The sequence below is a fragment of the Eulemur rufifrons genome, chromosome 7 (assembly GCF_041146395.1).
Source record: "Eulemur rufifrons isolate Redbay chromosome 7, OSU_ERuf_1, whole genome shotgun sequence".
Lineage (NCBI taxonomy): Eukaryota > Metazoa > Chordata > Mammalia > Primates > Lemuridae > Eulemur > Eulemur rufifrons.
Genome location: NC_090989.1, coordinates 251,504,833 through 251,521,540, shown reverse-complemented (window position 1 = coordinate 251,521,540; position 16,708 = coordinate 251,504,833). Strand labels below are relative to the sequence as shown.

The 16,708-nt window shown below is 49.2% G+C and overlaps 2 protein-coding genes across 5 annotated transcripts in view; one reads left to right on the top strand and one right to left on the bottom strand.

The window, feature by feature from the left end:
• The window catches only part of FAM219A (family with sequence similarity 219 member A), a 52,489-nt gene extending 35,977 nt beyond the window's left edge, over nt 1–16,512 (top strand). The window contains exons 2-6 of one of the 4 annotated variants that reach the window (XM_069476532.1): nt 8,966–9,014; nt 11,785–11,887; nt 12,098–12,178; nt 12,879–12,933; nt 13,504–16,512. In XM_069476532.1, coding sequence (XP_069332633.1) covers nt 8,966–9,014; nt 11,785–11,887; nt 12,098–12,178; nt 12,879–12,933; nt 13,504–13,659 — 444 coding nt within the window. In that variant the 3' untranslated portion in view covers nt 13,660–16,512. Of the gene's footprint in view, nt 1–8,965; nt 9,066–11,784; nt 11,888–12,097; nt 12,179–12,878; nt 12,934–13,500 lie in introns of all 4 variants that reach the window. The other 3 variants (XM_069476531.1, XM_069476530.1, XM_069476529.1) reach the window with 3 other exon arrangements.
• Nucleotides 1–16,708, bottom strand: part of DNAI1 (dynein axonemal intermediate chain 1) — a 124,257-nt gene that overhangs the window by 91,247 nt on the left and 16,302 nt on the right. The gene's annotated exons all lie outside the window — the stretch shown is intronic.

Genomic DNA, 16,708 nt, shown 5'->3' with positions numbered 1-16,708 from the left:
CTGTCTCTATTTTTTAAAAAAATGTGGAGAGCTTATGTTCTGATACTAATTTTTTTAAAATACAGAATACAAGATACAGTGTGTTCTTCTTTAAATATTGTTCTATGCACATGTATTAGTTGATGCTCTCTGATTATAGTAGCAAAATCCTATTGAAGCTATTTTAAGCTCAGAAGGCGAATAGACTACAAGCATGCTACAGTTTCTCATAGTGTCTAAGGGCAGCATGAGGTCAAGCCTTGGAGGGATAGGGCAGACTCTAGAACCTGAGCCTGAAACCTAGGGAGCATTCTTTCCATCTCTTTTATTTGTTTCTTTCTGAATATCAGCTTTATTCTTGTCTTTCTCCGCAATGGCTATGTCTGCTACCACGCCACAGTTTTGAACTTTAAATCTCCTCTTAGTCCCACTTCCCAATTTTGGGGGAAGACTGATTGGCTCAGCCTGGTCCAAGCATATACCCAAAGGGGTGGGAGCACATGGAACCAACATGGTTCCTGGAGGCTCACCTTGTGACCATGAAGATGGGAGCAGTACCAACTCCTAAAAAAGGGAAACCCCAGAGTTTTGCTACTGTAGTATAAACAAAAAATGAAGATATGCTAGAACATTAATAGAGGTTGTCTCAAGGTGGTGAAACTATAGGTGATTTTTTAAAATTTTAGCATGTATTACTTTATAATAGAAAGATCTATTAAGTGTCCCATGGCTACAGTTGTTACTAGGCCTAGAGTAAGTAGAACCCGCCTCCATTTTGGTTGTCCCAGTAACAGACACCATATAGATACTAACGCTTGGAGGTGCTTGTTTTGGGTAATGGATTCTATCCTAGGAACTGTTTAAGGAGAGAAAATAATCAGCTACTCAAAGGATCAGCTTGAGTTCCAAACTCTAGCCCTAGCATGAGAATTCTTCCCATTTCTTTTTGGTGAACTTCACTTTACGCCAAAATGTTCTGCAGAAGTATGTTGTGTATAAAGAAAGAGTGCTTTCCTCCTCTGCATTCTACAGCCAGCATGTAGTCTAGAGCTGGAAAGAGAGTGGACACTCAGCATGTTGACTTTATTTGAATTGGATCTGCTATTAGAGAAAAACCTAGAAGACTGAGGAGATTTAGACTAATAAGAGAGACCTCCCTGAGCTAGCTACGATCCTCTGCCTTCTCTCCCAAATTCAGGCTTCACAAACTTTCTCTTCAGCTCTTCTATTCTTCCTTCCCTATTTGTAAGATCCACTGATACTTGGAGAAATTCTCTCCCTTATGTTTCCCTAATTCTCCTCTGGATCTCCCCCAAGGACCTTACCCCTATAATAAGTCCTTTGTCTTTGCCTATAAGTGGGACCCCTAGAGATCTTAATATGTCCCAAAAGGATAGAAGTCCTGGCCAATTGCCTGGCACTGCAGGCAGCTCCTGGAGAAATCCTGGATGAAGAGAGATGGGGAACAAAAACAGAAGCTGCCCAACAATGGGACTCAGGAAATGGCCAGTGTGTTGAGGTGTGGCTTTAGGTCACACTGTAGAGAAAGAGCTGTCATTGGCCAAATGGTTCACATGTTGAGATATGGAGTCAGAGACAGTTGAGAATGTGTTAGAGGCTAAATAACAGCCCTCTTCAGGGCAATAGAGCCAACCAAATAATACCTAGGTTGCTACTGAATATTCTTGGACAAGAGGTAAGGTTTCTGCCCAGCTATGGACCCTCAGTGAAGTTGAGTTGTATTTCCTGGATCACCTTCTAAAATATGATTTCTAAACATGCTTATTTCCATACACTGCCAAGAGATGTTTTAGGGGAGTGGCCAAATAGGAGGACCACAGCACCAGGTAGTTTCTGAGCTGACCTCTGGACAGATTGTGACAGGAAACAGAGCTTGTCTTTGGTGCCCTATTTTGCTGTGCCCAATTGTTAGAGAATGGCCTGAGCCCCAGATCTCCTCTGATTTCCTGTTTCCTTATCAGCACTATCCTTCCTGGCCCTGCTTCCTGCTTTCTGCTTTTCTGTCTGTCCTGCTTCCTGCTATCACCCAGAGAAACTAAACAGGGTACAGACATGGCCTTATTCCAGAGGTAGCCTTTCAGCATTCCCCAACTCAGAACTGCCTCCCCCAACTCCCCTTAGAACTAAAGGAAAATTTATCTGTGTTTTGTGAAGAAATTTTAGATAATGTTGGTACAAGCACTTTCCCTCTTCATACCTTACTCTAAATCCATTTTGATTTCCATCTTCCTGAGAATTAGTGCTTGGAGGTGAGGACAGAGGTTACCCTCCCCTGTGGGAAAGCTAAAATTGAATCATGTCTCTACCCTGAATCATCCATGCTCAGCCCACAAGACAAAAAGCAAGATTATTCAGCACCACGGATAGCACCTTTCATCCTTGTGATTGGATGACATGGGTGAGTGAAAGATGAAGGTTATTGCTGGGATCCCAGCCAGTCTGATCTCCTTCTGCTCTGGCCAGGCACCAAGTATCCCTCTTTTCTCCAACCCCTTGGTGTTCACCCCCTTCTTTTACCTAACAAAGCTTTTAGGAAGGAACAAACTTCCTTAACTTTTCACCCACCTTTCTACCTCCATGTTGTCTTCATCCCTCATCTATTCTCACCTCCCTTCCATTTCAGTAAGGAGCCTCCTTCTCTGGTCTAAGGCTCTGGTTCTGCTCTTGACTTCTCAAAGATCATGCCCCATCAAACATCTCCTTTTCTACCCAGCTTCTTTCCCCTCAGTCTAGAATAGTTGTCTAGCATTTCCTTGCTCTAAAGAAATCCTACAACTCTAAAGCTCCCTCTGTCTGTCATCCATTTTCATTTCTTCCCTTGTCAATGTAGCTCCTTGAATGAATAGCCTGTGTTCACTGTCTCTACTTCCTCATCTCTGATTCCCTTCTAAATCCCTTGTAATCTGGGCTCTGTTCCTATCCTTCAACTAAAACTGTGTTCACTTAGGCTACCTATGACTTCCATATTTCTAAATTTTGTCTTTGTCTTATGTACCCATTTGCCTATTGACACTATTGATATCTTTCACCTTGAAACTTTATCTGAATGACTTCCTAGGTCTATTCCTACATCTCATCTCTCTGTTCCTACTGAGTCTCCTTCTTCCACTTATCCCCTAAGTTTGTATATCCCCCAGAGCTTCATCCTAGGTTCTTGCCTTTTTTCATTCTGCTAATTCTCTCTGAGGGCTTATTCCCTTCTGTGGCTTCCATCACCACCAGCCTACATCTCTTTTAAGAGTTCCCACTCCTCAAATCATACTGACTAGTGATAGCATCTGGGTGTACAAAAGATACATCAAAATTCAACATGTCCCCAATGAACTTACCTGGTTTTCCTGGCCATGTAGCTGTGCCTTCTCTTGCACCTTCTGTCTTAAAAATTAGTATTCCTTTCCCAATTACTCCAGACAGAAAAGTAGGAATGTCTGGACTCTTCCTTTTACATTTTATATCTAAAGTCTGCCAGTTCCACCCTCAATGACATCCTCCTTTCTGACCTTTCATCTTCTGCTTCCGCTTGGTTCAGGTCCCTGCTATCTCTTGCTGGCACTGTTGTAGTAGTTTCATAAATATCCTTATCTCTCTTCCACCCACCCACATCAGAGGGCCCTTCTCCATCTCAAATTATGTAACTCCCCTGCTTGAGGCTTCACTGCCCCCCCCCCCCATAATCTCCTGCATAAAGAACAAAACCAAGGCCCTCCTTCCATCATGACTTGAGCCCTGCTGACCCCTTGAACTTGATTTCTTGCTGCTTTTCATCATGCCTTCCAAGGCTTCAACTGTAGCAAAATGTTGATAGTTCCTTGAATGTACCATGCTAGTTTCATGCTTCTGAGCCTTTACACATGTTCCCTGAATGTCATTCCTCCTCTTAAACTAACTGGTGAACTGATGTTTTGAGATCTTTTCAAGTGTCTCCTCTGACCACCCTCCCTTTGTCCCATTGCTTCTACTTTTATATGGCTCTTGTCACATTTATTGATAATTACTGAGAGCTTCTTAAAGGTGGGACTATTTTCTTTTCTTTTCTTCTTCTTTTTTTTTTTTATAGAGACAAGATCTCGCTATGTTGCCGAGGCTGGAATTGAACTCCTAGGCTCAAGCAATACTCTGGCTCAGCCTCCTGAGTAGCTGGGACTACAGGCCATGCCACTGTGCCTGGTTGGGCTATTTTCTATTTGTCTTTACAAGCTGCAGGCCTAGTATTATTAAATAAGTGAGGGAATTGTAGCACGGTAGAGTAAAGAAAGAAAGGAAACAGGAATGCCTCTGGTAAGGCCCCTCTTCACCCTGTGGAGGGAAGACTTTTTCCACAGATACCTCTGTATATAAACCAGGCCCCAAGCTATATGGTGTCAGGGCTGCAGTTGTGGGCCAGTCACTCCTTGGGCACACTGTCCATGACTGTGTAGGCCTCACTGAACCTATACTAATGACAACTTTATAGCTAACATGGATATAGTGCTCAGTATATACTATACAAAGTACTATTCTAAGTACTTAACATATGATAACTCATTTTATGTCAAAGAACCTTTGACATAGGTATCAGTATGAGTCCTCTTTTATCAATGAAGAAACTGAAGCCCAGATCACACAGCTAGTAAATGGAGGAGCTAGAATTTGATTCTAGACACTCAGGCTCCAGAGTCTATGCTTTAACCATTCCAATCTTCCTTTCAGTCTGTGTGGCAAGGAGGATGGGACTGTGTAGAGTAGACTGTCTTCCTTTAGTCAGGGCATCCCCTTAGCACTGAGAGTGAAGTCAACCCACTGAAGCTGTGTCTGTTGCCCAGTGGAGGAGGAGGGGTATGATTTGAATGTTGGGGAGGCAATCACATGTCTATTGGGTACATGTGAGAATCAGATGAGCTCATGGATCTGAAGACTTATGTGAAGAACTATAAAGCCCCCTACAAGTCTTTTTTGTCACTTAGAGTCCTGCCAGAGCAACCTGTAAAGCTCTGCTGATCATTCAGGAAAGCAGTCCCTTTTGCCCCTCCCTCCTAAGACTATGGGCATGAGCCTTAAAGGTTCTACTTTCTGATTTTTTCCCTTTGTTCCCCCTTTTTACCCACCCAATTCTATCCTGCTTATCTGATCTCCTGGGTCCCAGCCTACCATTGTATCTACTGTGCTACCCTCAGCTCCAACAAGTAAGGTCAGCCAGCTAGAGACAATTCATGAGCTAGGACAGCCCTGAGGTAGGAGGAAAGGGAGGAGGTTAATATGCAGACTGATGCTTGGGCCTGCAGGAATGGAACAGCCTCCCAGAGGGCCCATCTCTACCTCTTAGCCCTAGTTGTGCTCTTTTCCCTGCAAGCTTTGAAAGATCATTGACTCCATCACTGACCCTGGGTGAGATACTTCTATTCTGGGTCTAGGTTTCCTCATTATTAAAAAGAATGGGTTGATAAGTTGATATTTGTTGAGGCTGGTGATGGGCATCCATGATCTCACTATATTGCTTCCTCTACTTTCCATAACAATTTCCATAATAAAACATTTTTAAAATACCAGATTGGATTAAATCAATAGATTTTAACCTTTTCTTCCAAACAATAAAACCTTTTCTCCAACCAAAATCTTGCAGCAGGCTGTTATTGAAATGAAATGAAGGTGGATCTACTCTGGTTGGAGGGAAGCCAGACCCCCTGTCATTGCTCCCCTATCTCGCTCGCGCAGGGAACACAATTTAATGAAAATCACTGGACCAGACTAACTCTAAGGATTCTTCTGGCACTTTTGCCTTCCTCTAGCTGTATTGGCTTTGCACTGGCCATTAGCCTATATATCCTGTCCCAGAAACAGTGAGACTGAGCTATTAATCATCTCCACAGTCTTTGGAGAATTTGTTTGAAGGGTTGCAAAAACATGTGTTGCTGTTAGAGATGCATTTCAATGTCTGTCTCTGCTAAGTGTTTATTAATAATCTTGTTAATCCTCACTCTAGTTCCTGGATCTAGCTAATGCCTTCAGATATCCTTGGGGGGCATTTTAAATTCTCCCTGATTTCTTGGACCCAGACACTTCCTTCTGCCTGGAGTCCTTTCTGATACTTACATTCATGAATATTTTACATTTAATCTCCTGATTATATCTTCATGTGATGGTCATAGTGCATTGGCTGCATTTCTAAGGGAAGACATACAGGAAGCCCACAGTAAAGGCTTGATTTTGCAGTCACAGTGCCAGAGATCTTTGTGCTTACCATTAAGATGGCCTTCTATCATGTACAGTGTCAGGGGAGATGCTAAATTGTGGGCTTGGCACAGGAACTCTCACCCTCTCTTGGGCTTATGGCCCAAAGGAGCTGCCATTTCACTCAGGATCAGATACCACCAGGAACTGCCCCATGGGCCTTGAGGACCACATGCGGGTCCCTATGGCCAGAGTTGTCTCCCAGGCCCTGCCCTTCCTGCAGAGTCTACCTCCAATGTTATCATACCTCCAGCCAGAGAGAAGAGACTCTGATGAACTGGCCTGCCCTAAGGAGTAAAAAGTTAGCCCCAGATGCCCGGGGCTTGTGATTTTTAAAATCATCCCCTGGGAAAGGACAGTGAAGCCTAACACTCTCATGTGATAGATGGGATGGAGGGTTAAGGGGCAGATGTGTGATTGGAAGGCCACAGATTTAGCAGTTACTGGTATAAAAATGTCAATCCAGGCTGGGCGCAGTGGCTCGTGTCTGTAATCCTGGCACTTTGGGAGGCCGAGGTGGGAGGATCACTTGAGGCCAGGAGTTCAAGATCAGCCTGAACAAGAGCAAGACCCCTATCTCTACAAAAAAATAGAAAAAGTAGCCAGATGTGGTGGCATGTACCTATAGTCCCAGCTACTTGGGAGGCTGAAGCAGGAGGATTGCTTGAGCCCAGGAGTTTGAGGTTGCGGTGAGATATGATGATGCCATTGCACTCTAATCCAGGAGACAGAGCAAGACCCTGTCCCAAAAAAATAAAATAAAATAAAGTCAATCCAAGCTATAACAGACATCAAGTTTCCCCAAAGAGAGAAAGGAGGGCTGAGGGCAGGACCCTGCAGAGATGACCAAGGACTGTGGGAGGACACAGAAATGGCCCTAGAGGTAAGAGATGAGCCAAGGGAGCACAGAGTCCTGAAAGCCATGGATAAATGGATGTGGTATGTGGCATATGACAAATGCTACAGAAGAAGTGAAGGAATGTGATTGAGGAACTTGGAGATTTGCCAGTGCTTCCCTGGGAGGGTCCCACCAGCATGCTTATGGGATTTACCCTTTGAAAAGTCCTCCCTCCAGCTGCTTTAGAGTGAGCACTCCCTGTCACCCACTGTGACCAGAGCAGGTAGCAGCTGAGAAGCTGTTTGGCCACAGAAGGGCATGTAAGCATCTCCAAGGCCATGCAGGGCAGGTGCTGTCTATGAGGAGTCTCCCAGGAAGGTTGCTGAGCCCAGGAAGATGAAGGATTAGGGAGGCTTGCAGCATGGGAAATTGCCTTAGATGCAGACATTATGGCACCTGACCTTTTGGGGCAAAGCCTCCTCCCGCTGCCCTCTCAATCATGGCTAAGGGGTAGGGATCAGAGAGAGGAAGGAGGCCCAGGTTCTGCCCTCAGGAACTTGCAAACCACTGTGGTGACATAGCCCATCCAGGGGCTTGTGCTCTGGATGGCCTGAAGGAACACAGACAAGGCTAGGATTTCCCTTCCAAACATTCTAGACTTTTCCCTTTGTCCTTAGTGACAGCATGTTTTAGTCCCTGCTGCCTCATTTTAAAGGAAACAGAAGCCACCATAATGGTTATATTAATATATCTTAGCCTCTCTGGGTCATTAGCCACCACTCAGATCCCTGGGCCTGACCCCATGGCAGCATTCTACCTATGCTCTCTGCATCCCCAGAGGCTGAATAGGCAGCAGCCTTGGAAGCCCTCTGCAATCCTCATACCTTAGGCTTACCACTCTGCAGGCCCTGGTTAAAACGCAAAGATGCCCAGGGTGGCAGCACCCATATCAACGTTTGGTCAGCAGTGTCTCAGGGAGAATGTGGATGACTCCAGCCCCTTCCAACTGACTGAGACAGGGTGGGCTAGTGCCCTGGCTCTGGCAGCAGAGGAGCATGTTTTAGAGGGGGTGGCAAGGCTAGATAAGGACTCTGGGCAGCACAGGGACCAGCTCAGTGGGAGGAGGTTAGTGACAAGGGCAGTGAGGGAGACTGACAAGCTTGCAGACCCTGGACAATCCACAGAATGCATGCCTTCCGACCTTGCTTGTCATCTGTATGATAGTATCAAGTGTTTTGCACCCTGGGCAGTGAAGGACTAACTGGCCACCTGCTGATTTGTCATTATTTGTCTTCTCACCTACCATACACAGCCAACCTTTCAGGTTCTCCCAGGAAACACTCTTTAGGATTCATCTGTGAACTAAAGAAGTCCTCATTAGAACTCTGTTTTGTCAAGTGCCTATAGCTTTGAAGTCTGGCCTGATTTGGCCAGTCAGTTCTCTGGATCCTGTGAACTTGTCCAGCTCTAGAAAACAGAAAGAGAAGGCCTGACTCAGGAAGCACCTACTCTGACCTTAATTCAGACCTCAACTCTCAGGAACCTAGAAAAACCTTGCCAGATAAGTACATAGGAAGGGCCCGAGGAGAAGGGCCACGAGTATGGGAGTTAAGAAAAGGAAGTCCTGTGGATTTAAGGAAATCGTGGTGGCCTTTCTGGAGGAGGCTAGATCACAGGACTTTGAAGACAGACACCCAGCTGGGTGTAATTGGGACCAAGATCCTTGGCTGTTCTACCCAGCCCAGTGTCTTTGTCCCACGGTGGATGCGTCTGCCCTGCTCTCCCTGAATCCCCTGCTGCTGCCAGTGGCGAATGCTCCTGGCAACCCAGAGGGCAGGTGGGAAGGCTAGCTTCAGGGCTGAGAGCAGTCCCCTGTATTCACTTCCTAACACTCCTTGTCTCTCTGCCTTCTCCCCATAGGACCCAGCCGCCGCCTCCATCTCAGACGGAGACTGTGACGCCCGGGAGGGTGAGTCAGTAGCCATGAATTACAAACCATCCCCGCTCCAAGTGAAGCTGGGTGAGTGTGTCTGGGGGGTGAGGGAGATATGGGGAGTAGACAGGTACTCTGGGCTGGGTCTGCAATGAGGTGCCACAAATAAACCAACTCAGCCTAGATGACTCCAAGACTCAAGCCACCAAGTCATTGGCACTGCCAGGCACCTTATCTCCTGCAAGGCAAAGAGGACAGCTACAGTTCTCTGCAGAAGCCTGAAACTCTAGGTGGCATCTCTGAGGCCAAGAAGATTCCAGGTATTCCAGGGGATAGCTGCAGGGGTAAAGGTATGGGACCCCAGAGAGAAGACTTGGTAGTCCCATCAAACACTGGATTAGGCTGAGAGGAAGCTGCCTTAGAGGTGAGGTGTCAGTTGTTACGTCTGAGGGATGGAAAGGAATGAGGGTTCCAAACCCTAGAAGCTGAGCCTCTCATCCAATTCCAACTTGAGCCCCTCCTGAGAACTTGGGACTGGTTGGCTCCGGTTTGGGAGTGTTTTCCCTCAGTTTCTTAGAAAACCCAAATATCTCCCCCCTGTTCCAGGTCACCATTCCCTTGGGGGTTTATCTCATGTCTATTCCAAAGTCAGTTTACTGTGCAGCCTGCTCCTTGGAAGTCACCTGGCTCCCAACCACTGCCCACAGCTCCTACAGCCACCATCTCACTTCACCCTGAACACTGTCCCTCTCCCTTCAGGGACCAAAGTTTCACTGACTCAAGGCTGCTGTGTATAACAGACTTTTCTAAAAAAAAATTGGTCTCATGAGGATAAATCACAGCACAGCACATATGCAGTGAAATATAGGTCATTACTATCCTTCAAAATTCCTCTGCCATCCCAGCCACCCTCCTGTCCATCTTTCTCCCCAGGCTCCAGCGGCCCACAAAATACTTGATCTATCCTCCACCCTAAGATCCCGTTCCCATCTATTCTAAAGCCTTCTCCCTCTGCAGCTGCCAGGACTCCTTTCCACAGAGTCCTGTCCTTTTTAAAATTTTTTACCTTGCTTCTCTTCTTCCAGACCATATCCAAGGGAGCCCCCCCCAAGCTGTTTTTCTAAACAAGAGAGCAGTTCTATCAGTGGAATTTATTCATCTTCCTAAGATATCAGACTCTAACTGTAGCCAGTTTGATGTGTTTATTATTGTTTAATTTGACAATACAAGTATTTCAACAAGTATAAGTTCTCTTCTACTCTCCCCCATCACATTCTCCTCCCCAGAGGTAATCGTTCTGAGCCTTTTTAGTTTTTGTAGTTTTATTTGGTATATTAACATAAGTAGCACCACATTGCACACATTTTCTGTGCACATTTGCTCCCCCTTCCCCTTAACATCGTGGAGCCCCTTTCAATCTCAATATACAGAGAGCGACTTCATTCTTTTAAATGGTTGCACAGTAGTCTGTAGTTTGGTTTTTACCAGTTTATTGTTTGCATTTTTTCACTATTTCAAACACTTTTAGCACGCTTTTAAAATAACATTATTTTTCTCCTCATTACATTGCCACCAAAGCTCCTCATGAAAATTCACAGCGTTGCTGCAGTTGCACTAAGGACAATTACCACCGGGAACTTTAAGGCAAATTGCACCCCCTAGAGGCTTGATGTGGTAATAGCAGCTGCCACCTGCTGGAAAGACCGAGACAAAACGCCGGAGTCAGATGAGCAGAGGCAAAGAAAGAGGGTCCAAGAGTAGGAGAGGAGAGATTTGGAAGTCAGGGGAAATTTCAAAGTGAGTCACAGTAGCTATAAAGGCCCTTCCTGTCCTTACTCACTGGAGCGTGTGGTTATTTTCTGAGCCAGCCTTCACCCACTGTCCCTCTCCCCATAGTTCCTTTCTGTAGACCTGGGCTTTACTTGAGATGAGTAGGACAGGGTAGATGGGCCTCCTCCAGGGCCCAGGCAGCTACTTCTGGTGATAGTTGTCACACACCAGATAGCGGGTCATCTGATGGCCAGCCCCATGAACCTGGTAGGCTCTGGAGCTTTGGAGAACTCAGAATCTGGCAGAGGAGTTGGAGCATTACTTAGGCGACATAGCCCAATGGGCTACCTCAGCCCCCTGCTCCCTGCCCCTCACACTTCACAACCTTCAGTGGCTCCTTTTTCCTTCTGCATTAATCCCAGACTCCTCTGTCTGGCATTCAATACCTTCACACTCTGAGTTTGTAACCAGAGAGAATCTTCAGGCCCTTAGCACAGGACCCGACAGGATTGGCGACACAGATACCCGTTGAATGAATAAATGGCTGAAAAATGGATCCTACTTTTCTAACCTGACCTTTCTCCCTCTTCACCCCTCTGTAACAACCAGATACACACATATGTTCACTTCTAAATGCATTTTTGTACACACTATTTGGTACACTCCTTCCTAGAATGCCCTCCTCTCTCCAGCTCATGGTGTCACCTATAGAAAGCCCTCCCTGACTGCTACTTCTTTTTGTGATTATATCTCCCTCTCTAGCCTTTCCCTGCTATCAAGCACACACTGACTGCCCCACATGGGAGTTGTGGCTCCTGGAAGACAGGGGTTCAGCCCCCTCCTTTTGCTCCCCACTATCTGCCTCAGGGCCAAGGACTGTCTCCACCAAGCAGCAGTGTCTGGAGTGGGGACCCCTGCCTCAGTCCCTATAGGAGCACGTGGTTTCACAACAGAGGCCCAGCCCAGGCTGCCCTGAGTGGTAAGGCAGGGTGGCCCTGAGGCCAGGACACAACTTCCTTCCCATGTTCTCCTGCAGAGAAGCAGCGGGAGCTGGCCCGGAAGGGCTCCCTGAAGAACGGCAGCATGGGTAGCCCCGTCAACCAGCAACCCAAGAAGAACAATGTCATGGCCCGGACGAGGTAGAGGCCCTCTCTAGCCCACCCAGACCCTGCCAGCCTCCCCCTCCTCTCTCCCTCTCAGGCCCAGCTCCTCTTTGAGAGGAGAGAGCCTCAGCAGGATCCAAAGTGGGGGTGGTGGAGGAGGGAAGTGGTGGGGTGGGGCCCAGCCCAGCCCCCTGCCAGGTCTGTGCGCTCCAGTTGCCACTCCAACCCCCAAAATTCTTCACCCAGGCTGGTCGTTCCCAATAAAGGCTACTCCTCGCTTGACCAGAGCCCAGATGAGAAGCCACTGGTAGCCCTTGACACGGACAGGTGTGTACGGGGCCCGAGGGCAGCTGGGCAAGCCACAGGAAGCTGTGTGAGCACAAGAGGGCAGTACAGGCCACACCTGCTATATTGTTAGAAGAAGGTTGTTCCTCAGCCAGAATTTCTCCAAGGGTGAACCCAACAAGTCAGGGAGATTTAAGCCTAGAAAAATGAGGGGAAGGGGGTGAAGAGAATCTTTAGAAGTAAGTTAAGGGTAGCAATTTATTTAGAAGGGTGGAGCTAGGGAACCTGTCTTTAAAAACTTGCATTTGCACAGCAAACACAGTTTTGTTTTTGTTTTTGAGACAGGATCTTTATAGATCACTGCAGGCTCAAACTCCTGGGCCCAAGTGATCCTCCTGGCTCAGGCTCCCGAGTAGCTAGGGCTATGGGTGCACCACCACGCCTGGCTAATTTTTTTTGTTTTTATTTTGTAGAGACGGGGTCTTGCTATGTTGCCCAGGCTGGTCTTGAACTCCTGGCCTCAAGTGATCCTCCCTCCTTGGCCTCCCAAGTGCTGGGATTCCAGGCGTGAGCCACCACACCTGGCCACAGTTTTTGTTTAGATTGTGCTCCTTATTTGGAACCGCGAGGGAGGGGTGGGGTGCTGACTGATGGGGAGGTGGGAGTGCAGGGAGTTTTCTATTTAATTTTTTCTGTTTAATTTCCCTGAATCACTTCTCTGTCCTCTTTCCTCCATGGCCAGCGATGATGACTTTGACATGTCCAGATACTCCTCCTCTGGCTACTCCTCTGCTGAGGTGAGCCCCTACCCCTTTGCCCCTAGACACAGCCGGGCAGGATCGCCTCTGTGGAGGAGAAGAAGGGGTGCGGCCGGGCGAAGCACACCCTGAGGGGGGGACTAGGCAAAGCTGGGCTGAGGCCCATGCGGTCGCGGGGCCTGGGGCAGGCTGGTGTCGGAAAGAAGTCGCGGCCTCCAGCTCAGGGAGCAGGGTTAGGAGCGCGGCTTGAGATTGGAACCGGGCTCTTCAATAGAGTGGGGCGTGAACAGCAGGCGACAGTGTAGGAACGGGCCTGAAACAGGCAAAACCCAGATGGAAGCAGGCCGAGGGTGAGAATGACTTTAGAATGGGGAGGGGTCTGTGGCGGGGCGGGGACTCACGACACTCCAGTAAGCAAGTGAGGCCAGAGCCTGGGGGAGCCTAGGCAGGGCGGGGCCTGGGGATGCCAGCAATGCCAGGTAGGGGGACCGGCTGATATGTGGGCGCTGTCTGGGGCGGGCGGGTGGCCTGGGGTTGCCGCCAAGCCGTGGGTGGTACCTCCCCATCCCCCGCCCTGAGCCTGACCTCCCTCCCCTTTGTCTACAGCAGATCAACCAAGATTTGAACATCCAGCTGCTGAAGGACGGCTACCGGTTAGACGAGATCCCTGACGACGAGGACCTAGACCTCATCCCCCCCAAGTCCGTGAACCCCACCTGCATGTGCTGCCAGGCCACGTCCTCCACCGCCTGCCACATTCAGTAGCCGGCGGGGCCTCCGCGGCCGCCCGGGGCGGAACCGACGCAGGCCAGGTTGGACCGGGCAGGGGCAGACCCCTCCCGGCTCTTCCGCCTGCCCCCGGCCCCCGCGCCCCCTACAGCCGCCAACCTCGTAACAGTCATTGCTTCCTCCTATGGTAGGACGTGTACCTCTGTGTGTTCATGGAGCCGGAGAAACCAAAACCGGGTCTCTCTCCACCCCCGGGGGCTGAGGAGGGTGGAGGCTGTTTGTTCAGTTACTTGGGGGACCTCACCCAGCACCCTGCCCCCCTCCCCAAGGCTGCAGTCCGGTGAGGGGGAGAGAGGACTGGATGGAAGGGAAGCCAACATTAATGAGAGGGGGGAGGGATCACAAACCCCAGCAAAGCCATGAAGCCCCCAGCCCCAGCCTAACAAGGAAAGGGGCTGGGGAGTGGGGAGAGAAAGGCCCAGGGCAGTGGCAGCAGGTCCCAGCACTTCAGAGTCCCCTCCATGCACCCCTTGATGGCCCATGTACCTATTAGCGTTTTTCCTCTCATCTGATGGGAAGCCCTGGCAAAGCTGTCCAACTGATATTGCCCCTTACACAAAGGATCACTGCCTTCTTCCTCCTCTTTGCCCCAGTCACCTCCTTCTTGCTCCCTGGGAGTGGGGCAGGGTAAGATGGGCCTTAGAGACAGGCCAGAGTTTGGGGTAGTATGATCTGTCCTCACTGGCCCCTAACCAATGCATCTATCTCTCTGTCACCTCCTCCCCATCCCCACCCCCACTTCTGTTCATTGGTCTCAGTCCCAGGCTGGAAGCAGGGAGTAAGGCTGGCCTCCAATGTCCCATTGCCATCTCACCCCAACCCAAGATCTGGGAGGCTGGTTCCCAGAAAGAATCGTCAAGGAGCAAGCTTAGGGGAATACAGTGCGCTGAGTGGCTGTTTGGAGACGGTAGGGAGTGCTTGGCAGAATGTGCATGTATCTGAGGCTGTCAGGGAGTGTGTGTGCCTGTGTTGGACAGACCTGTCTTTCCTGGGGTCTATTCCTGCCATAGATGTGGGCGTCCCTGGTGGGGAAGTGACTGTGTGTCCGTTTACAGTGTGAGAGGCTGCCCAGCAATGCAATGGACTGAGAGCCTCGGACTGGGAGTCAGAAGCCTGGGTTCTGGTCCTAGCTCTGGCACTCTCCCTGGGATCTTCAACAAGCCACTTGCTTTTTCTCGGCTTCAGTTTCCTCAACTACAGAATGAATAGCAGCTGAAATTATTTTTAGGGTCCTTTTATACCTGAAGGAATTTCTTCATAGGAACCTCTGTGGAAGGGGATGAAGAGATCTCTGTGTGTCTTTGAGTACACCCAGGGGGCCTCCTGAGTTGTGTGACTGTGTAGAAGGGGAATGGGGCAGTTTCTATCAAGACCGTGTATGCCTGAGTACATGTGGATCTGTGTGTGTGTCTGTGAATGTGTATGGGTGGGCAGTGTCTATTGTATGTGTAGCTGTAGGGGTGTCTGTGGGTCAGAATGTGTGTACTGCTGCTTCTGCTGCTGTTGCTGGTCTGGGGGCAGGGAGCAGGAAAGCTGAGGATGAAAATCAAGAGGGAGAGCCAGGCCTGGTGGTGTCACCTATAGCCCCAGCTACTTTGGAGGCTGAGGGAGGATCACTTGAGCCCAGGAGTTCAGCGCTGCAGTGTGCCATGATTACACCTGTGAATAGCCACTGCACTCCAGCCTGGGCAACATAGCAAGACGCCATCTCTAAAAAGAAAAAGGAAGTCAAGAAGAAGGAGGTTAGAATGGGTTAGTCCTTGCATTAAAAAAAAAAAAAAGGAGGAGGAAGAGGTGAACAGCCTTCCCAGCTTGAAGCCAGGCAATATAGACCTGCCCCCACGTGAAGGAAGATGAAAGCACAGGTAGCCTAAGACTGCTGAAGCCTATGCTCCACAAACCTCATATCATGGGGCCAAGGTGTATACTCCCCTATTCCTCCAAGCTGACATCCGACACGTGCTGGTGGATCCGCTCTCGTGGATACCACTCACATGCTGCAAGCGTGTGATGGACAGACCCACAGCCCACTCCCTGAACACCAGTCCTGGGAGGTGGGAGCTAGAAGCGGGGTGATGAGAGCGGGGAAGGAGGCTGCTGGCTTAGGAAAGGTAGCACCTCCCCCTGTACCACACCCAGGAGCTACCAACTGCAAAGCGTTGGGATGCAGCTCTTCACCCTCCACTCCTCCAACCCACCCCTACCTCCCCTATTGCAGGGACTCTAGTTAGGTGATGAGAAAATGCCAGAGGCAAGGAAGGACAGAGAAAGTACCTGCAGGGCCCACAAGGCTCATACTGGCCCCCATCTGAGCCTATCTCCCACCCTGGCTGGCATCCCCACCCCCTGTCATCTGGGCCCCAGAACCAGGCCTCCCACCACCACCCTGGGCTCCTTGACTCACCCTTCTAGAACATGGGCACCTCCTCTTTGGGGGGCTTATTTAGACTGCTGCCTTTGCCACTGACTTGCTGCGTGACTCTGGCCCGTTGTTCAATCTCTGTGGCCCTGAGGAACCAGGGAAAAGCTCCCTCCCCACATGACACACTAGTTCCCTGGCAGGCAAGGGCTTCCGACTGAGGCAGTGTATGTGCGGCAGAGAGGCAGGAAGCTGGCAGCCAAGAATGTGTGGTTCCCTCCTTCCCTGTCTAAGAGGCTGGAGGGGAAGAATCAAGGCCTTAGCTTGCCCTCCTGCCACCTTCCCCCTTGTAGATACTGCCTTAACACTCCCTCTACCCTCAGCTGTGGCTGCCACCCAGCCAGGTTTCTCCGTGCTCACTAATTTATTTCCAGGAAGGTGTGTGGAAGACATGAGCTGTGTATAATATTTTTTTTTAACATTTCCATCGCAGTATTGATCATCATCCTTGGTTGTGTATCGTGTAACACAAATAATGATATTAAAAGCATCAAACAAGCCAGCCTCAGCTCCCTGCCTGGGGTGTGGGCAAGGGGCAGGTGGGCTGGGAAGGGACAGACCTGGTCCCCTGGATGCACATGTTACATGTTACTCTACTTCCACCTG